This window comes from Chanos chanos, chromosome 1, assembly GCF_902362185.1.
Source record: "Chanos chanos chromosome 1, fChaCha1.1, whole genome shotgun sequence".
Classification (NCBI taxonomy): domain Eukaryota; kingdom Metazoa; phylum Chordata; class Actinopteri; order Gonorynchiformes; family Chanidae; genus Chanos; species Chanos chanos.
The window spans coordinates 15574301-15598017 of NC_044495.1; the positions used below are offsets into that span (position 1 = coordinate 15574301).

A 23717-nucleotide genomic window follows, 5' to 3' on the forward strand; every position below is an offset into this window, starting at 1 on the left:
TCACAAATTCTTCAGAGGGGAAGAAGTCTACGAATGGCTGCCCAGAGGAGTCGCTCACTCAAGATGCAATGTTGCCTCCTTGTGAGAGATTTTGGCAACTACACAACAGTTCCCGAGTTTGGCCACAGGGTGGCACTGCAGTAGAAACAAACTTTGTATTGGCTTTGCTGATCCTGATGTTAGGAATTGATATTGCAGGACATCAGACTTGTGTTTTAAATCCCTTTTTACTCATGCATATACACTTATTATACCTACCATAAAAAGGTCTCTTTTCCATATACTGTTGTACCAAAGATTATTAAAATGGTGAAAAACTGAATGAAAGAATCATGTTGTTTCCAGCACTAACTGAATTGTACTTAAATGACATACTATAGTACAGACAATTTGGTTTAGTGCCATTTTTGGTAGAATATGCACTCCCTGACTAACCGCCTCCACTCACCCTTACATGTAGTTTCCAAAGATTCCTCTTTAAGCAACCCTTTCATAGTGTCCCTCAGTTCTCTGTAGCTACAGTTTTAGGTTTTTGTTTTTCCTCTAGAGGTTATGGTGGAATTTTTTTGCCCCCTTTTTAATGAATGAAATGTTTGTGTTTCAAGAGATTTAACATGCCTTGTGTCTTCCTTCAAACTGTGCCTCTCTTATTCCTTACAATATCATGGAGACAAATGTTAAATCTGAAGCGGCATGGCTGTGAACACACCTCATGCCTTGTTAAGGCACATTTGCTCAGGTGAGTGACCAAGTTCACATGGTTCACTGACACGTGCACACATTTCTCAAAACTATCCAAATTCAAAAAAGGCTTAAATACTAAATAAAAGATATTAGCTGTCAGATGGCAGCAAAGGACCATACTTTAACTGTGTACAGCGTTGAAAAGGATCAGCGAGAATTTCCCCACTATCGTAGCTGTTGTGCAGTAGCAAATGGAGTTTCTGCCACATGACCTCTACCTATGATGTCATTTTAACCCAATTAGAAGGGCTGATGGGCAAGTATTACTAACTATCATTTACCTATTCAAAAAGCACCAGTAACATGAAGACAAACTGACATAAAACTTCAGACAAATTCAAAAAACTTTTATTAGAACAATACAGCAGATATAAAGGTTCTATTGCAATCAGACACTCTGGCAGAACTAAGTGTGTGCTTTAACAACGAATCAAATACACTTCCCAAAAGTCAAGAGAAGTTTAAAAGAAAAGAAAAGAAAAGAAAAGAAAAGGAAAAAAAAGAAAAAAACTTAAATGGTTTTCTTGACTTTGACAATGAAGCAAGTTTTCAACTGGAGATTGACCCTGTAAACTTTATTCACTCGCAGGGTCACATGACTAACCAACAGTCAGTCAAAAGCAGAACTTGCCAATCAAAGGAGACATTATGTAACCACACCCCTGTGGTCTTGATCTAACTTAACAATGTCATTGATTAGACCCCCAATTTGTTGGCATGAACAGCCAAAGCAGTGGAGACTGTAATCTCTATGGCTTAATGTTAAAGGACAATATTATATAACATCAATATTCTCCTGAAGCTCTGTGTGTATATGTGTTAGTGACTGCATGGGAGAAAGTGGATGAACAGATAAAGGCTGTGACAATGAAAATGAGCAGTAAAAACTGACCACGTATGACGTCTCCAGCTCTCAGAGCGACTGTTCAGCTTTGCTAGACCTGGGCTATGTGTATGATCATGGTAAAACACAGTTAGCAATTCAAACTTGATAGCAATCAAGACTCAATTCAGCATTTCACCCTCGTAAAGAAAAATAAATACAGCAATACTTTATGGAAATCATATACATTTGCAAGGTTGAAAATAACCGATTAAAGTCAAATAAAGATTGCAAAGCATGAAAATGACAAGAAAACACAAACAAACCTAGATATTGCAACTTAAAACACTTTGAGATGCACCCTTGTTCTGTATGTTGTTCTGTCTCTTAAATGACCTCTTACTGGTGTCAGTTATTTTTACTCTCGTGTATCTGAACCAAATCCCTCTGAAGAGGATACCAGAGTTGATAGATTTAAACTACTGAAAATATAAGTGAATCTTCATCTGCTGAGGGTGTCTGTCTGTAAACCAATGCTCACGTGCATGTTTGTGTCTCTGAGAGGTGAGCACTGATGAAAGGTTTGGAGACATATCCAGGCAGTCAGTGTGGTGTCTCCTGCACTGTTGGACCTGATTCTAATCAGTTCAGTGGAAGCCCAGAACCTTGTCTTAAAACAGGCTCTAGATACAGTAAGGTCTCCAATACAGCACATCCAACCACAACTTGCCACTTCCATCCATAGAGACACTACTAAAGTGGAGTGTGGCATCTGTATCAGCGCACTGCCCCTTTCTGTCCACAAGTTTCTTTGATTAGAGAGTGAGTCCAACCCATGGACCAAGAAAATTACAACATTAGCCCCTATTTGTTTACTCCTTTTCCCACACCCACCTCCTCTTCCCACCCACCTCTCCTTTCAAGGAGATGCCTCCTCCTTGTCAGTTTTAATGACATTATTATGGGTAGAGCTTTATTTTCCCGGGCCATGTTTTCTTTTTTTTTTTTTAAATCCATCACACACTCAACCAGCTTTACCATTTTCTCCATATATAATTATTTATTTTTATTTTTTTATCTTTTTATATATTTATTTCATACAAACCTATATAATCCAAATTTAGAAATCTTATTTACATGAAAAACCCTTTGAAAAGAGGCTAAAACTCTCCCCACATAATTAGAAGAAAGGGAAATTTCAACACTTTTTTTTTAGTTTTTTTTTGGTTTGGTTTTTTTTTTTGTTTTTGTTTTTTGTTTTTTTTTTTGTTTGTTTGTTTGTTTTTTTCTGTTGTTTGAATGCTTAAAGCTTTTCCTTCCTAAATGTTAAATAGCATTCAAGAAAATCACAAAGACTGTCATCATATCTTTAAAAGGTTTCATGATAATAATCATACTGACCTCAATTCAGTATTTGAACAGATATTACTATCCTTAGCATAGCCACTCCATCCTCTGATGTAGTTTATTGTGGGGAGGGTGTACAGGGAGAAAGAAAGACCAAACAAACAAACGAAAAAAAAAAAGCCAGACATAGGTAGTTTTCAAAATGAAAAGAAACCTTGTCATTTTATGTAGCCCTCTTTAGTTCACTGGAGTGAGTGTAGGGCAGAGCTGAGAAGGAGCAGATCAGAGGCTCCTGGTGCTGCGTGTGGGCACGGCACTGCGCCCTCACAGGGCTCCGTCCTCAGCACAGCCAGCTCCTGCCATGTAACGGAACTCCTGCAGGTTACACACGCCGTGGAAATGCACAAACGCTCCTGCTACCACCAGGATATGGAACAACTGATGAGAGTGGAACTGCAGAGAGACACAAGCAGAAGGAAAAAGGACAGTAAATGAAACTGAAGAGCGAGGGGTTGAGACACTCATGCACATCTGCAGAATGACCATAACAGTGACTGAGAGCGCTCTTTTTGGAGTGTGTGTCGTGCATTTGTTTTAAGTATCTGTGATGGCTATTCCGTAGCGTGCAATTTCTGAGTGCCCAGGAGAAAGTTCTGTAAAGAGCAGAATTTGAGGCAGTAGCTGGGATGTGTTTTCATAGGGTGAGAAGGAGACTGGTATTCTGTCCTGTCTCTGAGCACATCTCTGTAAACATCTGCAGTTTACGTTACAGAGTGACTGCTACAGACCAAATATCCGCCATGCTAAATTTCACTCATTTTCCATTAACATGTGTGCTCTCCATTTTTCTTTGAGAATATGCTCCACTCATACTTCTCTTCTGTTTAGCTTGCCAATCTGGTTAACAGCACTCTGTTTCACTGCCTGTCTACTTAATTGCAAATGCTTAATAACATTCAAGGATTTATCATTCCGTGACAAGAAGACAGATGTTCAGTGACAAGAAAGGAGACAGACATTCAGGGACAAGAAAGCTCTGATACTTCTGGGTTAAAACCAGTACATCGGTATAAGATTTGAAATTGAATGCAGATGAGACCATTTTAAATATGAAGCTCCCAGTAGTCTGTATAAAGTGACTGTAGTAGTCTGATGATGTCAATAGTATACCTGGTGTTGAAAGACTTTTTATAGGGATCAACCACCAATGAGACTGCATGTCCTTTAATGGCTTTTACACTCTAGCGAGGACTCTGTTGTGTTTGTGTGTGTGTTTGTGTGAGTGTGCACGTGTGTAACATAAAAAGAAACACACATAATTGTGTACAATCAGTATACTCCATAAACAATCTGAGGTCAGTAGGGAGTTTTGACTCTAACCCTTTAGATCGATATGTGTGTTTGTGTATCACTCACCCAGATGTCACATTTGCCAGGGAAGAACCTCTCAGGGATGCGGGCTGCGTACAGGCAGGCTCCAGTGATGTACAGCACAGCCATGAGGAAGAGCCATCCCATCTGACCTATAGTGGTAGCCTTGAGAAAACCCTCAGAGATCATAAAGTGCAGTGTGGGTACCACTCCACTCAAACCCAGCCCTACAAACACACCTGAGAGAGAGAGAGAGAGAGAGCATATAAAAAGAGATAAAGAGAGGAGGGGGGACTTAGAACACACATAATAAAACACATGCAAATAAATACAAATACAAAAAACATATACACACATCACAACAAAAAGTCTCTGACAAATATATCTAAAAGGCCGATTAAAATAACACAGCGAAAGCCGGTGAGCCTGCGTTTCTACTGCTGAGTGTCAGTGTGTTTTAAGCGTCTGCTTTCGAGCAGATTGTTGGCACTGACTGTCCATTGCACAGCTGGTAGCACTCAGGCTGCAATATGGCAGCCTGACTGAGAACCAGCACCACAGTACAGCTGTGTCACACTGGGCTATTTACAACCTTCTGTCCTCTGTCACTCCATCCTCTGTTACCTGACTCACCCGCAGAGGTCTCAGCTCCCAGCCAGAGACCAGGACATCATCACTCTGCACAGCACACTCAGACTAACAGCAGAGACACTTGGAGTTTAACAGAAGACATACAGGGGGACTAACAGCATAGAGGCTGACAGTTTAACTACACAGAGACCTAGAGACTAATAGTGCAGAAATTTAGACATCAAGATCACAAGACCCTACAGTTTGACAGCACAAAGACCAGCGTAGAGGCTAATAACACAGAGACAGCACAAGGCAAACATACAGACTCTGAGAGCACAGAGTCACACAGTCCACAGCACAGCACAGAGATGAACAGCAGAGCAAAAAGAGACACAAAAGACAAGCTAAACTCCTTTAATTACAGACTGCACATCTACGGCTGACGTAAAGGGCATGAGAAAAGAACCTGTCCCTGACTATTAAACTCACACCACAGACAAACACACAGCCACACTTACCAGCCCTGACTCCACGGTACTGTGGCGTGGCAAAGAAGTCACACTGTGAGACAGTGATGGCAGCAAGGCCCAGTACACACACCACTATCAGATATATAAAACACGGCTGAGGTGAACAGTAGAACGAGTAGTACAGCCATGGAACAAAACTCCCCATGATCAGGAAGGCAATGCCAGAGTAATCCAACCTAAACAGAGAGAGAGAGAAAGAGACTGTGACTAAAAGTTCAGGGAACAGGTGAGCTGCCAAAGCAGAACAATAAGGTGAGTAATGTGACTGAGACTATAATGTGATTGATATTGTGTAGACTGTCCAGTGCAGCCTCACTCAGAGCTAACTGATAACAGCAGGAACCAGTCCACAGGAGCATCATTAAGAGTGAAAACAGAAACAGATGCCTGCTTTGAGAAGGCTCTGAACACTGCCTATGTGTGTGTAAGTGTGTGTGTGTGTGTGTGTGTGTACTCACTTTGAGAAGACTCTGGACACCCCCTCTGAGTGGCAGTAAACTGTGTGGAACAGCCATGAGAAGGAGAGGCAGAGAATGGCTCCCAGGAAGAACGCACCAATCACAATCTTCTCCTGAAAAGGCGCTACAAAGGACATGTTGGGCCTGAACATGTACACAATGCCTAGACACAGAAAGAACAGGCAGCCTGTACAGAGAGAGAGACAGAGAGATTCAAAATGAGTCAGTTACACAATAAGTCATGTTCAAATAAATTAAGGGGGCGCTAGAAGAGAAACATCGTATGAGAGTGAATGGGACAGATGATGACTATCTAAAGTTGTCTGAATAATTAGCTTGTCTTCCTTTTACAAGTGTATCTTGTGGATGTATATGTGAGGAGTCTTTGTGTGAGTGTGTGAATGCCTGAAACAGAGAAGTGGAACAGCCCTCTATGCAAATCAATAGAGTGATCAATACCATTGTCTGAGCCCTCTTAAGCATGCCTGCGCTTACAGCTCTACAATTATATACTCAACATGTATTTCTGGGTCAAAACCTAATCTTACAACACTTGGCCTTAAATTCAAAGAGTTGTTACAAAGTAATGACAGACATGAAACATGGTAATCTCTATGGCACTAACAAATGATAAAAGGACATGATACGATAAAATGTTATGAAGCTTGCTTAGATCACTCATTAATGTCGTTATATGAAGTATGTTACAGAAAGAATGACCTCAAAGTCTAGAGGCAGTACAAATTTTATCCACTAGGTGGCAGTTCTATACATTTCATGTCGGGATGGTGTCATTCACCCCTCACCTCCTCACTACAGCTCCCCAAAGCCTCTGTGTGTGTGTGTGTGTGTGTGTGTGTGTGTGTGTATGTGTGCGTGTTTGTTTCCTACAACCTTGGTTAATGCCTGTTCAGTTCTAGGTCCATCTACAATATGTACCCAGTGTTTACGTAACTTGTCTCTTAGGCCAGCATGGATGTGACCTACACTGATATGAAATCCAGTAGGGAGTGTCTGCAGCATGGCCTATGACTGATGATTGTGGCAGGACAGTAACATACAGCCTTTTAATGCTCTATCCTATCTCAGAGTAAGTGTACACTAAAGTCATCAGAACTTCAGAGTATCAGATACCGGCTCTTCTGTGGAATGAGGACTTACACTGTGCATGCTACACATCATCCATATGGACAACACATGTACCAAAACACAGGCAACATTACAGGAAGTGTGTCATAACAACATCACAGAAGAGACGGGGGGTTGCATTTCTGTGCGGGATATGAGTTTTTGTATCGAAGACAGTGTGTGTGTGTATATATACGCCTGTCCTCAAATATTAAAGTGTGTGTGTTTGTGTGCACACGTCTTACCCAACAGATGTGTCCAGATGTTGCCCGTCTCTGTATGGATTCTGAAGATGCTCTTAAAACAGGCTCTAAATGACGGCATGGGCGGCCTGTGGCCATGCACTAGGTAATCATTATCCTTCAGCCAATCAGGGAGCACATCGTGTGGAATGACACGCCATCGGCCCTCCCACATCTGACACACACAAAAAGAGCATGGTTGTAGACAGAATGTTTCATTAAAAATATCTAACACAATGTACACATCCTCAGCGGTAACTGAGAATGTGTACATCGTGTTAATACATAAGGAAAAGAGAGAGAGAGAGAGAGCAAGAAGGACAGAGAGAGAGAGAGAGAGAGAGAGAGTGTGTATGTGTGTGTGAGTGTGTGTGTGCGTGTGCGCGTGTGTGTGCGTGTGCGAGTGCGCGTGTGTGTGCGTGTGTGTAAAAGAAAATGAGTGTCATAGGAAATAATCCCACCATAGGGATTCTTTGTCTCAGAGGTGAACTGTGTATGGGAGAATAAGCAGAAACACAAATACGTGAACCTGCCGTGAGCTTTACGACACAAAGCAGAGGTGAAAGTAGAACTGAGACAGTAAGGATGTGTGTTATTGCATGTATATGTCACAGAGCTGTCGAGCAGCTCCATGAACTAGTCAGACTTCCTCTGTCTTTCTCAAAAACAAACACACACACAGTTTCTACGCTCTAGTGGTCTCATTTAAGTTTGGTGTGAGTGTACACTACTGAGCTTCTAGACAGGTCTTCACTGAGGACACAGCGGGGTGTTGAAAATAGGTCAGAAAGACTGACTCTCCTTCACCATGTCTCTAATCATCAAGGGTTCTGCATCATTTTGTCAGAGGCAGAATAAAGCAAACCAAGACACAGGAGCAGTTGACCAAGTCTGAGTCATCTGAATAGATGGATATGATAATGGAGGACAGGCAGTCTGCAATTTCAACAGAAGCTCAGTCTGTGTTGATTTGGGCATTTCTAAGAATACATTTCTCATCACTGTTAGAACAAAGCCAACCAAAAGCAAATACTCTTCTATAAGTGTGTGTTTATGACAAACACTCATTAACAATTTAAAACGTAACTGGCACCAAACATAAATTTATCAGTGGCTTTCCTTTGCCCACAGTGGGTTGTATTTTTCTCAGATTTTCTTCCCCCAGTTTAAACGGACAGTTAGACAGCAATAAGCTATCACACAGTCCTGCTTAAATGGCTGTCAGATTCTGGCGCCTGTGGTTGAGAGCTGGAAGAAGAAATGAGCACAGAACCGCTCTTCTTTCAGTCAGTACACTCAGGAAGCACAGATGTGCTATCTTCTTGAAAGAGGGAAGTGTTTAGAAGAGACTGAAGGAAGCGTAAGGAGAGAAAAAAAATGGGTTGAAGAGGCAGTATGGCATACGCTCTTCACTTCTCCAGATGTCACCGAAGTGTTCGCTTTCATTTTTCAGTTTGTGTGTGTGTGTGTGTGTGTATGTATGTGTGTTGGCAAAGCCTTAGAGGAAGTGCTCCACAGTGTTTCACATGATTACAGCGACATTTGCACAGCACAGCTGCAACTATTTGACCCTTGTAGAGCATTGCAGTGAATGTGTCTGAATATGTTCTTGGCATCAGTGTATTCCACATATGTCCCCCCTTCAGCTTTAAGGAGATAGAGACTGCATCTCATCCATGCAGTGAAGAGGCATGGGAAATGGGAAATGTGAAGTGTGGATATGTTTCTGTTGGTGTGTGTGTGTGTGTGTGTGTGCGTGTGTATGTATGTGGTCTTACCTTGTGTACAAACTCCTCCATTCTCTCCATAGCGTGGTGTGCCTGTAGTAGTGGTGTCATCCCCATGAAGCCTTCATCAGCACTCCTCTCCTCTTCCTCCTCCCCCTCCTCTCTCTGCTCCCCTTCACTGTGCATCGCTCGCCGCCCCAACACGCTCTGTAAATAAACACACACAAACACCAAGAGTAAATAAAACCACATCTAATGAAAAGTAATGTCATTTAAGACCAAAGTAAATTGCATCTCACACACATCTCACATACATCCAACATAAAAATTTAGATCCAATGCCGTTAGTGTCATTGTTTCAACCATTGTCTAAACACTCACTCATACATACACACAACCTCTAATTAATATTACATTGATTAGCGTGAAATGGCTTATGGCTTTTTCCAAGCTCTTTGTGTGTTTGAGACCGAATGCTGCTGCTGCCGTCTCTAATTTTTCTCCCTCTGTACACAACTCAATTAGAACAATACCTACGACATGTGAACACTATCCAGAATGCCCAAAGCACACCCATCCATCATACACACACATGCACACAATGACAGGCACATTCACACGTGTACACACCAGCGTGTTCTCAGACACTGATGTACACATATGGTGGGTTCTTATTGCAGTGAGATTACGTAGTGAAATCCTGACTCCCGTTCATTCTGAACATTGACAACAATGCGGAAACTGGCATGGGATTACAAGACATATACAAACACACACAACTCAGATCAATGTAAGCTGAATAAATAGTAAGTAGGTTTTCAGTAGCTAAACTGGAGCATGAAATACAGTGGACAATGTGGTGTATACCCTAACAGGAGAGAGAGAGAGAGAGAGAGGGAGAGAGAGAGAAAGAGAGAGTATATGCAACAGAAGGAGAGAGTGAGTGATCTGTTGTCAGGAAGGTTAGCAAGGCTTTCTTAAGCAGCTCACGCAGACTAATGAATGTTGACTGCATTAGCACTGTGCTAATTCACTAGAACCACACAAACAGACAGGCTAAAACACTAACCACAATACCATGGGAACAGGGTTGCCATGGGAACTAGGAACACTGTAGTGACACAATCAACCTTGCAGATGTCCATTATGGCCGTGTCAATGCCAGAAATCAAATATCACACAGAGAGAGAGGGAGAGAGAGCGAGAGAGATGACAATATACTGAGGAGGCAGATGAGGAATGGGAAAGAGGAGAGATAAAGATAGCTGGATAGATGGGCGACTCACTCCTCAGATCTTTATTTCTCATACACTAAACAAACAGCTTTACTTTGAAGACTTGCATAAGTTAAGCCCATGAACGTCCTAAACTTACTCTCACTCCCTCTCTCTCTCGCACACACACATATACACACAGAAATAATGCCTTTAGAATGGACTCAGTGATGTTGGAGTGCTAAAAATAAAACAGTGTTGAAGAGCTGTATTGAAAGCCATCTGAACAGAAGAGTATAGAGCCTCATTCACATACACACAGCTGTGGCCTCCATCAGGGAGCAGAACCCTGGTGACAATGACATGATAAACCACAGAGAAAAACAACCGCCACAAAACCCCACAACCACACCACCTACACAAGCAAACATACAAGCACTCGCTGATCAGGTTCACATACCACACTCTGGGCTTATAGACACAGGCAGGGGAGCATGTTTACCCAGGCAACGGGGACAACAGGCTGTGCCTGTCCGGATTACACATGTACAGTATATGGGATAAACGGGTGACTGGAGTGTGCTGGCTGTCTGTTTGTCTCTCATCAGACTGAAGAGCAGACTGGGTTCACATTTAAAACTAGAGCTGTATTTATAATGCATGACTGACCCATTTCCCATAACTGCCAGCAACACAATCTACAGCCTCTGTGTGTGTGTGTGTGTGTGTGTGTGTGTGTGTGTGTGTGTGCGTGCGAGAGAGAGGGAGAGAGAGAGAGAGAAAGCAAGAGATGATTTCTGAAGGAAACACACTAAGACACAGTGTTTAAGTCTCTCAGGCCCAGCACGCGTGTTAGAGTGCATTAACTACATTAGGACCGTCACTGTGAATTTACACTGTGACAAAACACTTTAAATTATAGAGAGGTGATAATATAGGAACTTAGACTCAATCTAAGCGTTCATCACCCTATCGCTACATGTATGTATGTATGTGGGAGTGTATGCATGAAAGAAACAGAGAGATCACATCCCTGTGTGTATGAGTGAGGAAAATGACTACATACATGTATGCATGTTTGTCTTCCTGTGTAAGTGAATGCAGCTGTGAGGGTGTTGGGGCCCCAGGGCTCTGGGCTCTCTGAGGCCTCACATGTGCTGTTGACCTGTTACGTAAACCCCTACAGGGGGGGACAGTGAAGGCAACAAAAGACATTCACAAAGCGGAGAGAGAATAAGAGAGAATAAGAACACAGAGCGCCCAGCTTAGTGATAGACACTACAGAGGACAAACTCAACAATTACACTGGCATTTGACAAGTATGTGTCAAGAAGTGTGGCTTATGTGTGTTCCGTCTTCTCACATTTTGCGAAGCAGAGAGAAAATATCCAGAGGAAGTCTCTGACAGCTTTGATATCTCAATGCTTCTCGATCACAGTTTTAAGGCCTAACATTTAGACGTGAAATACACTGTGTGTTGGGAGGGCTGGGAATGAGGATGCTAAGAAAGGCTCAGGCAAGGAAGGTCTTTTAAAACATATACTCTTACATATACCCTCAACTCACTCAGTCATGCACTCAAACACAGTCATGCACTCATTCAAACAGTCAAACACAGTCCTGTTCTCATTCAAACAGTCATGCTCTCATTCAAACAGTCTAACACAGTCATGCACTCATTCAAACAGTCTAACACAGTCATGCACTCGTTCAAACAGTCTAACACAGTCATGCACTCGTTGAAACAGTCTAACACAGTCATGCACTTGTTCAAACAGTCAAACACAGTCATGCACTCGTCAAAACAGTCTAACACAGTCATGCACTCGTTCAAACAGTCAAACACAGTCATGCACTCATCAAAACAGTCAAACAGTCATGCACTTGTCAAAACAGTCAAACACAGTCATGCACTCGTCAAAACAGTCTAACAGTCTGAGGCTGCACAGTGAGACAGGCAGAGTGATGGGAATGCAGGGTGTGAGCTGCAAACTCATGGAACATACATGTCACAAAACACTCCAATTTGTTTATCATATGTGATAGACAGCTCTGTCTGTGTGTGTGTGTGTGTGTGTCTGTGTGAGAGGGAGAGAGAGCGTGAAAGCGAGAAAGGCAGAGAAAGAGATGGACAAAAGAGAAGGAACCAGGATCTCTCTTGACTCCTGTCTAACAGACAACATATGTGTGAAAACAATGCTAATTAGCCTGCAGTGCTGCTCTGTGCATGTGGCTTAGCTGTTCACTGTGCTGACTGGTTTTCAGAGTGACTCAACAAGTTTCATACCACCTGTTCACAAGAGAAATCTCTCAGCCTGCCCTGTGGTTTTACAGCCATCTTAAGAGCTTTGTTTCATTAACTGTCTGTGATTTTTACCCTGGTTAAGTAGCAAGGCCCATATGGTGGCACACAGTAACAGGTCCTAATGACCAACTGAGAAGCCATGTGAAAAAGCACTGGTCTTTACAGCTAATGATGCAAACACATCCAGACAAACTCTGACATGACTCTGGTTATCTCATTCTGGTCAGTTTTGCAAGGGCTCAATGACAACATAAAGAGACTAATACTGTACAAATAATTGTAGCCCACTTACACACTTGAACAAGCTGGCTTTTTTCTTTTTTTTTTCCTCAGTTTTACACAGTTTAACTAACCTATCCATAAATTCTTAAACAGTCAAAAGCAAGTGAGATACCTTCAACAGTGATCCACACTAGCACAGGGTCCTTTAGTATTGACTAGTCCAACTTTGATCTCAAGCAGTATTCTCAGCCATAGGCTGGCAATGCCATGGAGTGTTGGAGCTCTGCAGTGTTATGGTTTATTGCAGGAGATCCTCAACAAGATTAGCTAGGAGGAATTGGGGAGTACCATAATAATCTGGTCATATTGTAATCCAGCTCATGTCTGGAGCAACCGAGATTAGAAACAGATGCCAGATTGATCGTTTGTGTCATTGAAGCTGCTTGACACAGAGTGAGTGTCACTGAAGACTAAGACAAAAGAGATTTGAGAGCTCAGGGACACACAACAGAGTGAGAGAGCAGTGAGACCTCAGGCCTGCCAAGGCTAGTGACTGTTAGCTCCCTCTTTTCTTCTGACAACCTCTGTTCGTTACAAACATTCAACCATATTCTCTAATAAATCAAAGAAATCAGTGAGTGGATAGCATTCTGAGGATAAGAGCATCCCCAAAACTGGTTGCTAAGCTGTTGCTGTGTAACTGACTCCATACTTTATGTCTGGTAAACCAAACCATCTGATATAGTTTTAACACTTCAACACTGACAAGCAGTTAATCCTAATTCACTGGTCACTAACATTAACAAACCTTACAGCTTGTCACTATTGCTATTTGCTGTTGCAGTATAGATATATGTAACCAAATCTACGGTGACGTAGCAGTAAGACATGTTTTTGGGCAGTGGCATTTAATCAGCTAGAGTGATAGTGTTTTCAAACGGTGGAAGACCTGGCCCCACGTGTTCCCATTTCTGGAATGCTGAGAGCATCATGTTCTGGAATGGCATGCACACACACACACATATACACACAAGCCCACACACACAGCAACATTCACGTGCATTTTAATGGACACTACAGGGAGAGGTTAACACTGAGTTATAGCCCCAGTCTTCTCAAGTCATTGTTAATACTATAACTAATGCCTCTTCAAACAATGAAAACCCTACCTAATAAAGGTTAACACTACAGGCTATATAATGTTGGGTTTAATGATTGATTAGACTGGAAATATTATTCACTGTTGATTGCACTAATGACAATATGATAATAAGGTGCTAGTACAATGTGACAATAAGAATAATATGACCTAGTCATCACATGACCTCACTCATCAAGATTAGTTAAGGCACCTCAATTAAGTCCACCTTTCTCAGACACACACACACATACACAGACACACGCAGACACACGCAGACAGACACACAACCTTGGAGAGTTGTAATGTGCCTTGTGTAGGTGTGACACTGACAGAGATTAGCAGAGTGGGTTAAGGCTCTCAGGGTGTTATCATAACCAAGGTTATAATGCCTCACATTCCCCCCCTGGGTATCAGCATTTTCACCTTACTTACTCCTGCTTAGGGACACGCATACAGGTCCGTTCCTTTCTCACATGCACAGACAAACAAAACAACACTCATGACAGCACCTGTCCATTTGTGGCTATGCTGTCAAGGGCAGCACACGCACAGATATCATCTCTGTTTATGCATCTATGCATCTTTATCTCACTCTCACTGTTGCTGTCTTAACTCTTATTTCTGAAGCCAGAAGCGTGAGAAACTCTATAGAGTACAGAAGCCTTGCTCCTCAGCAGTACAGGTCAATTGTCGTGATCAGGCATTTGAGCATGTGTCATGCAACACTGAACCTGAGCTCTACATTCAAAGACAAAAACCCAGCATTACCATCAAGCACGTCACACAGAGGGACATCCAGGTCAGTTTGCACTGTATGAACGTGGCAGCGTGCGGTACACCTAAAAATGTACACATACCAGAAAGATGGTGCACAGAACACAGTGGTCTAATGAGCAGTCTGAGAAAAGGTCAAAGGGTTACATGAGTCCTTCATCATCAGAGTGGTTCAGGTGTGTGGTGTTTACCACAGTGAAGCGTTCCAGGGAGTCTGTTGTGGTGTGGGGTTCATTTTCCTGGCATGGTTTAGGTTCACTCAAACCCTTAGAGGGTAAAAACCATTTCAGCGGTGACCTAAATAAAAGCACGCCAAGCCAGTCGGACATCACGCATCCTGCGGTGAAACATTTCCACCCTGACAGGTTGAGTTTTGTTCAGAATGACACTGTTTCCATTCACCCGGCACACGCGCTCACTGAATGGTCTGACGAAAACGAACACAACGTATAACACATACTACAGCCGACTCGGTCACCAGATCTCAATCCAAGCGAACATGTTTTTCAGGATTTCAAAACAGTGCCTGAAACAGCATTTTCCACCATCAAGAAATCCCTAAATCATAAGATTTCCTGTGGAAGAATTTGATCACATCCCACTGACAGAATCCTGGCCAAAACACAGCACAAGTATTTCCTTTACATTGACCATAACCTTTAAGTTTCTTTTCTCTTGTTATTATTTGTTTTAATCAGGACAGTACTGAAACAACAAGACCCTAACTAACAACAGAGAACGCTGCACGTACTGCTGTCAATCACACAGTCGTCCCACCCTCCGAGGCCAGTGGTCAGATCCTGGCCAGCTGGCTAAAGCACAGAACAGACAGTTCTTGGCTAATCCTTTAAGGTGCTGTCCTGGGTGTTAAGTTACCTCAGTGAATGTTAGGCCAGTGCCCAAGATGCTTGTCTAAGCTACACAAATCAGACCTTTTCGAAGCCAAATCCAACAGAACCAGAACTCCAGCATTCCTCTGATAAGACACCATCATCTCTTAACCCTACACTTCAATATTAGGAAGCCTTTGGCAATTCCCCGACCACAAAGAAATGAGTGCAAAGAGAAGTATGTTGCCAAGAGTCTCTGGAGAGACAAACAGGCATTTTAAATTAAAGAGCTCTAAAATGCTCTGGGTCCTGTCTGGGGATGTCAGTCCCCTGAAGACTTGTTTCTCATCTCTCCGTCTCTCTCTACGATAGCTCCCTGATGACCAAGACTTAAGTTTCTCTGTGTCAGGCTTCAGCAAAAGGGTCTCTAAAAGCCATGGCCGTGTGTATGTGTGGGCCTGCAATCCTGAAGCAAAGATTACATTCTGATCCTCACCTTATTTGGAGACACTCTGATAAATAATGATTACACACGGAGCAATGACAATCTCTCGCCGTTTTTTATTCAACAGATGTTCCCTGGTGAGGTCGGAGGGGATCAGCCTGACATCATTTCAGTTTTAAAATAGGAGGTAGAAATTCAAATATGTAATTATCTTGGTCATTTATGGTTCATTCTTTCTCTTTTTCTTGCCATCTCCCTAATTCTCGGTAAACATCACATGCTCCGTGATCTGTGGCCGAGATTTCCTCACTCAATCAGGAAGTGCTGACCTTTATACAGAATAACCTCTGTGCAGCACAGACTCAGACATGTGACTGACTCAGACACACACACGCACGCGCACACACACACACAAACGCACACGCACACACACACTCACACACACACATGCACGCAATCTCCATATCTTCCACACATACAGTCCCAAAACATCACATTCCCAGCAGTCAGAAAAAGACAAAAACACAGTTCTGATATGTGGGTGGGAAGGGGGCAAAACTTTTCATTCTCCAGCGTTTTCTTCCAAATCAGCTCCCTAAGTAAGAGACTGAAGCATAAATATGAAACATAAATAAATAAAAGTCTAAGCCCTTTAGTCACCATCATCAGCGGAATCGAGGAAGAAGAAAGGACTCTTTGGGTTGTTATTGTTGTGATGGTATTTCCCTTTGGCCTTCTGAGGAAGTTTGACAAACTCATGTCTCATTGTCTTGCTGCCTCTGATCCATTCAACAGACTTGATATTAATCAAATCAAAACTGATGCTTTCCTTTGGAACAATGCTAATAGGGTGTGTGTGTGTGTGTGTGTGTGTGTGTGTGGTGGAGGTATATTTCTTCATTCAGGGAATGCTTCTGCATGCTTTACACTGACAGTTAAACTGAGACCTAAGTCACACAAAACAAAGTGTCCACAGTCTAAACGACCAAAAGAGAACTTCCACCACCACATCAGCAAAAACACGTAGTGGGTAGTGGGATGTGTATATGGGTGTGAGCGGAAGTGTATGTTGACTGTATCTGGGTGATCACAAGACCTGTATGAAGGGTAAGTTATACCTGAGACCAGGCCAGTCTGACCAAGCAAACAGTAGGAGAAATCTCTGACACTTAAAAGTCAACAGCCTCTCTGTACTGTGTTTGTGTTTGTGTTTGAGTTTGAGAGTGTGGGTGTGTGTGTGTGAGAGAGTGTGTGTGTGAGAGTGTGTTTGAAAGAGTGTGTGTGTGTGTGAGAGAGAGAGAGAGAGAGAGAAAACACAGTATGTAAGGCCACGGGGAGACAATTACATGTACATGGTGATCCACCAAGTCAGAGGGGAGAACATGCCTGGAGGAGAAATGGAGCATATATATATATATATATATATATATATATATATATATATATATATATTTTCCCTCTTCTCTCCATCACACACACAGCCGCACAAACACGTGGACCTGAACCACGGGCAGCTTTCCCACATTATTCCTGTGCTCAAAGCTTTCTTTCTCTCGGTCGTTCTCTCAATCATCTGTCTCTGTCTATCCATGAGCAGTTGTGAAAAATGTGATAATGTTATCAACGAGCAAAAATATATGCAATCATAGCATAAGCATACACAAGTGCAAGCCCACACAGAGCAGATGTCACCAGACCTTACTCCATAGACACTACATGTGGACATTAGATTCTTTGGCATCACCAGCATCCATGCACATTGCTAATCTAAGTAATCTGACTGCAAAATACTACTTTAGTGATGAAGTAGGATTCTCTGCTAATCCACTTTCTGGTGATTCTGTTTATCTTCTACTCTGTTTCCTTAAATACTGTAAAAAAGAAAAAGAAACACATTATTTGTGAATTATACTGGCGGTTATTCCTGTCTGATTTCAGCTTCTTCACAGCTTACACACTTGGAGAATCTGCAAATCTAGGCATGGAGGAGACACAACTCCCTAGGATGGATGAAAATCTTACACAGATGACAACCACGAGAGAGAAATCTGCAAGTCAGCTTTGGTCTGATGTTTGCCAAAGAGCCAATCAGATTTTAGAGTGCAGGAGCACAACAAACTCGGACCTGTGACCATTAATACAGTAATTAAGACCGAACTCACCATGTGGGTGCATGTGTGTGTGTTTCGCTCCCTACACCATCTAATTACTCCTGGAGTTGGAAACGCCATATGAGCCCTAAGCACAAATATCCTGGCCTCTCATCTGACACCCCATCAGTCAGAGAACAGACCGCTCTGTCTTTGCTCAGGGTAAACTCTCTGGCTCTAGAAAGGAACGCCAAAGGCTAGGACAGAAATGGATACCCTTCCACTTCTCTCTCGATTACCTTCTTAACCAGGACATCTCCTATTGAAGAAATTTCATTGCAGTATAGAGTTGTGTTTTTGGGATGGGGGCAGAGGCCAGTATGTTTTAAGTGTTCTACAGTAGCTTGGGACTGACTATTTATCATAAATTCACAAGAGCACTCCCTGTCTAGACACATAAGCAGCACACCCTTTTTACAGAAGCATTCACAAGGAACCCTTTAGATCAACCTCTGCCATATTGACCTCTGCCTCCCACCAGTGTAAGGGAGTGGCTCTCTGTTCATGATGTTTACAGTAGTCAGAAACAGTGCTCTACAGAGGCACAGCTCCTGAACCCCATGAGAGTGAGAGGAAGGGAAGCAGAGGCTTCACTCTCTGAACTCAATGGAGTTGCAATGAGACCGAGCAAGTGGCGTAACCACATCGCCGCCTCCATCCACAGAGCACCGGTGGACAGGAGGAGTGGGCAAATCCAGCTAGAACTAGAACTGGCCCAGTGTGGTGAATAAAAATCACCAGAATGAGTCATCAATGGACTGCGTCAAGTTTCCACTGATGAGGAAATAACTGAGTAGACTGTAGAGGGTGGGACAAAATGCTTACCATCAGATTAGCAAGGGAGAGAAATCAAGGGGAAAAAAATTACAGAGACAGAGAGTGTGAAATGTACAGAGAGATCTGATAACATTTTTAAAAAGAAAAAAGATTAGTTTGGAGTTTAGAGTTCAGAGGTTTAGAGTTTAGAGAACTTAGAACCCCCCCCCCAGTCAGAAGAACAACGCCCCCTCCCTTCTCACTAATAACCTTCAGCCCAAAAAAAAGAGGTGAAATACTATGTTGAGAATATGTTGGGTAACGTTTCCTCGCTTAAAGACAGACAAGAGTGTTAGCTGGAATTCCATCTCACTCAACTGACACATGGCGTTAAAGCCTTACCCACTTTGAGGTGGAATTTCAACTGGCTGAGCGTGCTTCAGAACAAACACACATAACCCAGGCTGACATATGCAACACACATCACACTCTACTGCACACGATCTGCTGCATTCTGGGCCCTACAGTCACTCTACTCCACTATATAGAGACACCTGCACCGAGACGCTTACTCACAGCACCCGACGGCTCACCTGCAAAAAATGTGTCTAACAGGTGAAAAACTAAAATGTATTCTCATGTGCAGGCACAGGAAAACAAAAAATAAATAAAATAACATTGAGTTCTCTCCATTCTAGCATCAAGCGCCACCAGCAAAAGAGACTCTTCTACTGCTGGACTTATTATCTAAGAGAGAAGAATCCACCTTAAACCACAGACAGTGGACAATATGCTTCTCCACAGCATTCTAAAGCACCATCAAATGCTACACAAGTGAGAGACACAGCCAGTAACGTGTTTAATTTAGCTGAAGTGACACTGCTGTGCTAGCCTGAAATAAAAAAATCCCTTTAGCGTACTTTTACTGTTGGTTGTTGGCCAAGCTGTTTCAGCTTTTAAGCTACTCCACTTTGTCATTTGGCTGTCTCGCACATGCAGAAACGAACCTTCTTTGGAAATGTTAGACCACACGTGACAAAACCTTTTTCAAACTGATAATGAGTGAATGTAGCCTACATGTTCATTTGTAGGTCAGATGGCGGGTTTTATATAAGCGGGTCAGGTCGGGTGACAGAATTGATTTATAGACATTTAGAGATAACAGGTCGGGTGCAGCACTGAGCAGCGCATGTTCAGGGCAGGTGCGTGTTTCTACAATAGGACCCATGCAGGACTCTAAACTACAGCATCTCCCTCTGGCACTACATGGTTTAAGTGAATTAAGTGAATTAAGTGACTAGAAAAGCTCCTACCACTGACCATATGTCACAGCTGTTTTGTTTGGGGCAAAGCACAGAACAAAACACCACTGTCAGGCCCAACTCAGCAAAAAGGTGGATCATGTGGACAGGAAGCATGCTCATCTCTCTGGTGTGCTAATTTGGCACAACAGTACATCTCTAAAGTAAACAGTGAGCTTTGATCCCTCAAGGCAAGCAGAGCTCACAGTAACAGAGAGACCTGTAAACCATATCCAGTCACAACACCTCCCTGATGTTTGACAGACACACAATGCAAATGAGCGTGAAGCTACTGTTATTGAAGCCAGGGGTCTGGTTAAACTTTCATTAGCTATGCCATACTGCCATTCATATACCTGTGAGTTTAGAACCCACAGGGTGTTCTGCTTTTTACAGTCAAAAGGGATAGATTTACACCTGCCTGAGTCAACCTCAGGTTACACCTTCAGACAAATCTGCACCAGTCTGACCACCAAACACCTCTGCAGCCCAGCCACTCCAACACTGCACGTATACAGTCTGTCCCAGGTTGCTTAACCAGAGCACCTACACACACGCTTTAAGGGAGGGTATCACTGCTGCATAGCTGAGTGCACTCAGGAAAACACAAGAAAAGGCAATCAACAGATAGAGCATACAGGTCTTTTAGATGTGTGTGCAAATGAATTTTAATACACTTTCCAGCTAACGTACTGATAAATACACACTAGCTCAGATGGGAAAAAATGCTGACTGAACTTGACATTAGCCCATCTAACAGTTCAGTGACAGTCACCCTAAACATTTCTCGTGGCTCTTAGAGAGAGAGACCTGTTTTAGCATCTGGTGACAGCTGAGAACATTCCTGCCATTCTGATCACACACACACACACACACACACACACACACACACACAGCCAAAATAGGAACATCTGCTCCTAACATCCAATCAAAGGGTTTCAGGAAGACAGCCCCCAGATCAGCAACACTGAGTTCCCCTAACATCAGGTCAATACACGTGACCCCACTACTGGGCAAGTGAGAGCGTGTGTGTGTGTGTGTGTGTGTGTGTGGCAGACACTGGACAGGGGCACATCACCACTGTACTACAGAGCACAACTCAACACAGATGAAATCAATGTCACCTCATTTTCATATGCAAAGAGGAGGTTTGGTAGAGCTCTCCTCTCGTCTGTTATAGGAAGTTCCTACACAAATATAACATGCACCGCAAAGTACTAGTCCTGCAATCCTAGCACGGTTTTGATCGCGCAACGTTTCCGACACACATAACAGTCAAGGAGGAGGGAAGAAGTGACAGAAAAATCCTTGGACACAGTGGTTTCACGTTACTACAGCCCATTACAAATCCTGCACGGGCAGCTACATAGCCTCTATCCAGTGTTCAACACCTGAGGGCAGCACTGTTAAAGAACTGTTCCTCAATAGGTACAGTGTGCAACCATGAACTAATGGGTCCACAGTGTGACTGAAGTGATCCAGTACTATATTAGGCACTGCTCTGTGCATCATACAGTTTGTGAGGTGAATACATACAAAGAGCTGGGGTCTGTAAAATTGAAGGTCTGTAAGTGTAAAGTGAACCTATGTTGCTAAAAGCCTGCATTACTTTGGTGCTGTATCACTAGGTTAAAAAGAATAATACTGATAATTCTATAAGATGTTAAGCATGTATTACTGTACTCACCCCATTCTGTGTCTGGTTGTCTGACGTGTGCTCTGTGTTACCCAAGGCGGCGCTAGGACTCATGGTGTCCTGGCTGAGTGTAGTGGAGTTGATGAGGGTTTTATCTGCGGTGGTGTTGTTGTTGGAGCAGGCTCTATGTCTCAGGACGAAAGTTTCGCCCTCGCTCTCCCTTAACTCTCCCCCGTCCAGCTTGGCTTCTGCTGCACCCTCCTCTAATGCTACTGGACACGCCTCCTCACCTATACAGAGAGAGTAAAAAAAAAAAAAAAAAAAAGAGAGTTGCAGGAAACGAATTAAAGAATGACAAAGAAATGTCTGCCAATGAAATGCGTGTATAATGTCACAATTATTCCACTATCCATATTAAAGCCTGAGCAAGACAAAACTTGACTGATGGAAGAGCAATGGATCAACATACCGCATGACAGCATATGCCAATCTGGTCTAACTGACTGTCATTCTGTGCCACACAGCTACATGTGACATTAAAGCAAGCCCGAACACATAGAGAAATGGAGCAAACCCACAAGAATACTGTCTTTGTTTCTTTTTGTCTCACTGTATCTCTCCACCCAACATCATTTTCTTTGCATTAATCATCCAGGGCTTGGTAAGCATTTAGGGACAATTGAAGGACAGCATGAGTAGACTGATAAATCATGTTGCCTCACCTGAGTGTTTGCATGCGTATATAGGTGCGTGAGTATACACAAAAGAAAGCCTGATGATCTGCCTTCTGCTAATCAGAGAAACCAGAGTAACGTCATAAATATGCCATCACCAACCTACAAGCCAAAGACGTTCCATATAAACATACAGAAGTAGGTCTACATAAACACATGGGCACACACTCACACATGCACACACACAGCAAATTAGGGCCAACAACTGCTCGCAGGGAAATTCATCAGCATTTAAAGCTACTAAGTTATTAAAAGGCGACTATGAAAACCTGCCCACCTGAGGCAGCTTGAACAGTAGTGTATAGGACTACAGCTTAGTGAAAGCTGCTAGCGGCACACTCAAACACAAACACACAAACAGTATCTACGCTGTCCTCTGAGAGTAGATGGAGGGAACTGCTAAGACAAACAAACGCCCAAGGAGAGAAAGAGAGAAACGCTCGTCTGTGTCTCAACAGATGTAACTGATGAGATAGCCTGACGTGAGCAGTCTACAGGAGAACAACAAATAGAGAGGGAGGGAAACAGAACACGAGTGAATGAACGAGTGGGTGAGAGTGTGACTGAGTGAGTATGAGAAGGCAAAAAACAACAGAAAGAGTGAGCAAGAGAGAGAGAGAGAGAGAGAGAGAGAGAGAGAGAGAATGAGAAAGAGAGAGGAATAACAAGAGAATAAAAGCACTCTCTTCACTTACAACCTCAATCAGACAAATGAAAGCCTCAATCAGCGACCACCCTCTCTCCTTTTTCTAGCTGCCCGTCAGAGCGACAGTTTGACAGAAAGGCACTACCCGGTTCTCCCTCATCACGTGTTCCTTATACACGTCCCGCCTCCAAAAAACTCTAAACTTCCAAAGCTTCAATTACAAAAAAATTCCATGCGTTACATCACAAATGCTCTTAGTGTTCCTGACACTACTGTTCTATTGAACATCCAAGTAGCTTAACTACAAGTACACAGTAAGTACAGATAAAAAAGTTACATAAAAATAAGAACAAACATTTTTGGAAAAAAAAAAAACAGTGGAATAGCACATTGTTCAGGAGCAATAAGAGCTCACGTTGGGACACATGCGGTGGGCAACGTCTTAACACCTTTTACATAAACACACACACACTCACATTACACTACTCACGCAAGATCTGCACTCAGATAGACATTACAGGGAGAAAACCATTCAGACAAACATTCTCCTCAACAAGTAAAACTGCAGGACTGCCAAATCAAATCGGCAGTATGGTTATAATAGTAAGCAGCTACCTGCT

General features: G+C 42.8%; 1 protein-coding gene across 1 annotated transcript in view; it reads right to left on the reverse strand.

Annotated features, from left to right (window-relative positions):
• Positions 1-1070: 1070 nt before the first annotated feature.
• adipor2 (adiponectin receptor 2) overlaps positions 1071-23717 on the reverse strand; it is a 29210-nt gene continuing 6563 nt past the window's right edge. Inside the window, exons 2-8 of the mRNA XM_030783913.1 lie at positions 21769-22007; positions 8995-9150; positions 7220-7391; positions 5847-6033; positions 5377-5564; positions 4331-4524; positions 1071-3367 (exon numbers count right to left, since the gene is read on the reverse strand). Coding sequence (XP_030639773.1) covers positions 3239-3367; positions 4331-4524; positions 5377-5564; positions 5847-6033; positions 7220-7391; positions 8995-9150; positions 21769-21831 — 1089 coding nt within the window. The 5' untranslated portion in view covers positions 21832-22007 and the 3' untranslated portion in view covers positions 1071-3238. The remainder of the gene's footprint in view (positions 3368-4330; positions 4525-5376; positions 5565-5846; positions 6034-7219; positions 7392-8994; positions 9151-21768; positions 22008-23717) is intronic.